The sequence below is a fragment of the Sinocyclocheilus rhinocerous genome, unplaced genomic scaffold (assembly GCF_001515625.1).
Source record: "Sinocyclocheilus rhinocerous isolate Xijiao unplaced genomic scaffold, SAMN03320098_v1.1 scaffold2432, whole genome shotgun sequence".
Lineage (NCBI taxonomy): Eukaryota > Metazoa > Chordata > Actinopteri > Cypriniformes > Cyprinidae > Sinocyclocheilus > Sinocyclocheilus rhinocerous.
In genome coordinates, this window is record NW_015648624.1 from 14,729 (window position 1) to 16,070 (window position 1,342).

The 1,342-nt window shown below is 36.1% G+C and overlaps 1 gene segment (V, D, J or C); it reads right to left on the reverse strand.

Moving 5' to 3' along the window:
• Positions 1 to 265: 265 nt before the first annotated feature.
• LOC107710061 (Ig lambda-7 chain C region-like) lies at positions 266 to 652 on the reverse strand. The segment is given in 1 exon segment: positions 266 to 652. A coding segment is annotated over 1 exon segment (372 nt).
• Positions 653 to 1,342: the final 690 nt, after the last annotated feature.

The following is a 1,342-nucleotide window of genomic DNA, read 5'->3' on the forward strand; positions in this document are numbered from 1 at the left end:
GATCTTTCATTTATTATGCAATTTTGGTCAGGATATTATATATGCTGCTGTACTTTTTAATGTACTCTAGCATTTTATGTTTATGTTTAATCATTTATGTTGAATTATTTTTGCACCTTTATACCATTTTTAATACCAGAAAAAAAGCAACTTAATAATAAACTAGTAGTATAATGCTAATGCATTTCTAATGAGCTGACATGCTATTGAAATGTTACTGAATCACATTAAAATAATATTTTACATTGATTGTAAATAAATACACTTAAATTGCACTAAATGTACTTGAAGTGGTTTCTCTGCAGACGTACAGCTCTCCCTCTTCCCAGCGTGCTTTGCTGAGGGTCAGGACGCTACTGCGGCTGTAGCGGCCGTCCTGCTCGCTCTCTGCGCTGGTCACAACCCCCTCGGTGACCTCTGAGCCGTCCAGTGTCCAGCTCACCAGCGCCCCCTGTGGAGAGTAAGAGCTGAGCAGGCAGAGCAGTGCGGCTGAGTCTCCAGAGATCTGCAGAGAAGAGGGCGGCAGCAGAGACACTGAGGGCTTCACTGTGGGACCAGCTGCAGGAGACAAACACAACACATTCACAAACACAGAGAAAACACACTGCAGCTCCAGCACTCTTCTGCCCTGCAGCATTCACAGCATTTCTACAGGACTTTCAGCAGCAGACATGAGGAGTGCAGTCAAGATCACAACATTCTCATCATTTATCTTATTCAACACCAAAACAGCTGATATATTTATATTTATAAGTATATATAACATAAAAACTACACATCTCTGTATACATTTACATGAAACTTCATAAAATGAAACTAAATGTAGAAAGACACTGACTGCTTTAATCCAGTAGTTTTCATATTCTGAGATCAAGTTTAGAATTGAATGCCAATTACACTCTTATATGTGACCCTGGACCAAAAAAACAGTCTTAAGTGTCAATTTTTCAAAATTGAGATTTATACATTAACTGAAAGCTGAATAAATAAGTTTTCCATTGATATATGGTTTGTTAGGATAGGACAATATTTGGTCGAGATACAACTATTTGAAAATCTGGAATCTGAGGGTGCAAAAAAATCTAAATATGGAGAAAATCATCTTTAAAGTTGTCCAAATGAAGTTCTCAGCAAAGCATATTACTAATCAAAAATTAAGTTTTAATATATTTACAGTAGGAAATTTACTAAATATCTTCATTGAACATGATCTTTACTTAATATCCTAATCATTTTTGGCATAAAAAAAAAATCTATAATTTTGACAATGTATTGTTGGCTATTGCTACAAATATACCCCAGCGACTTAAGACTGCTTTTGTGCTCCAGGGTCACATATTTT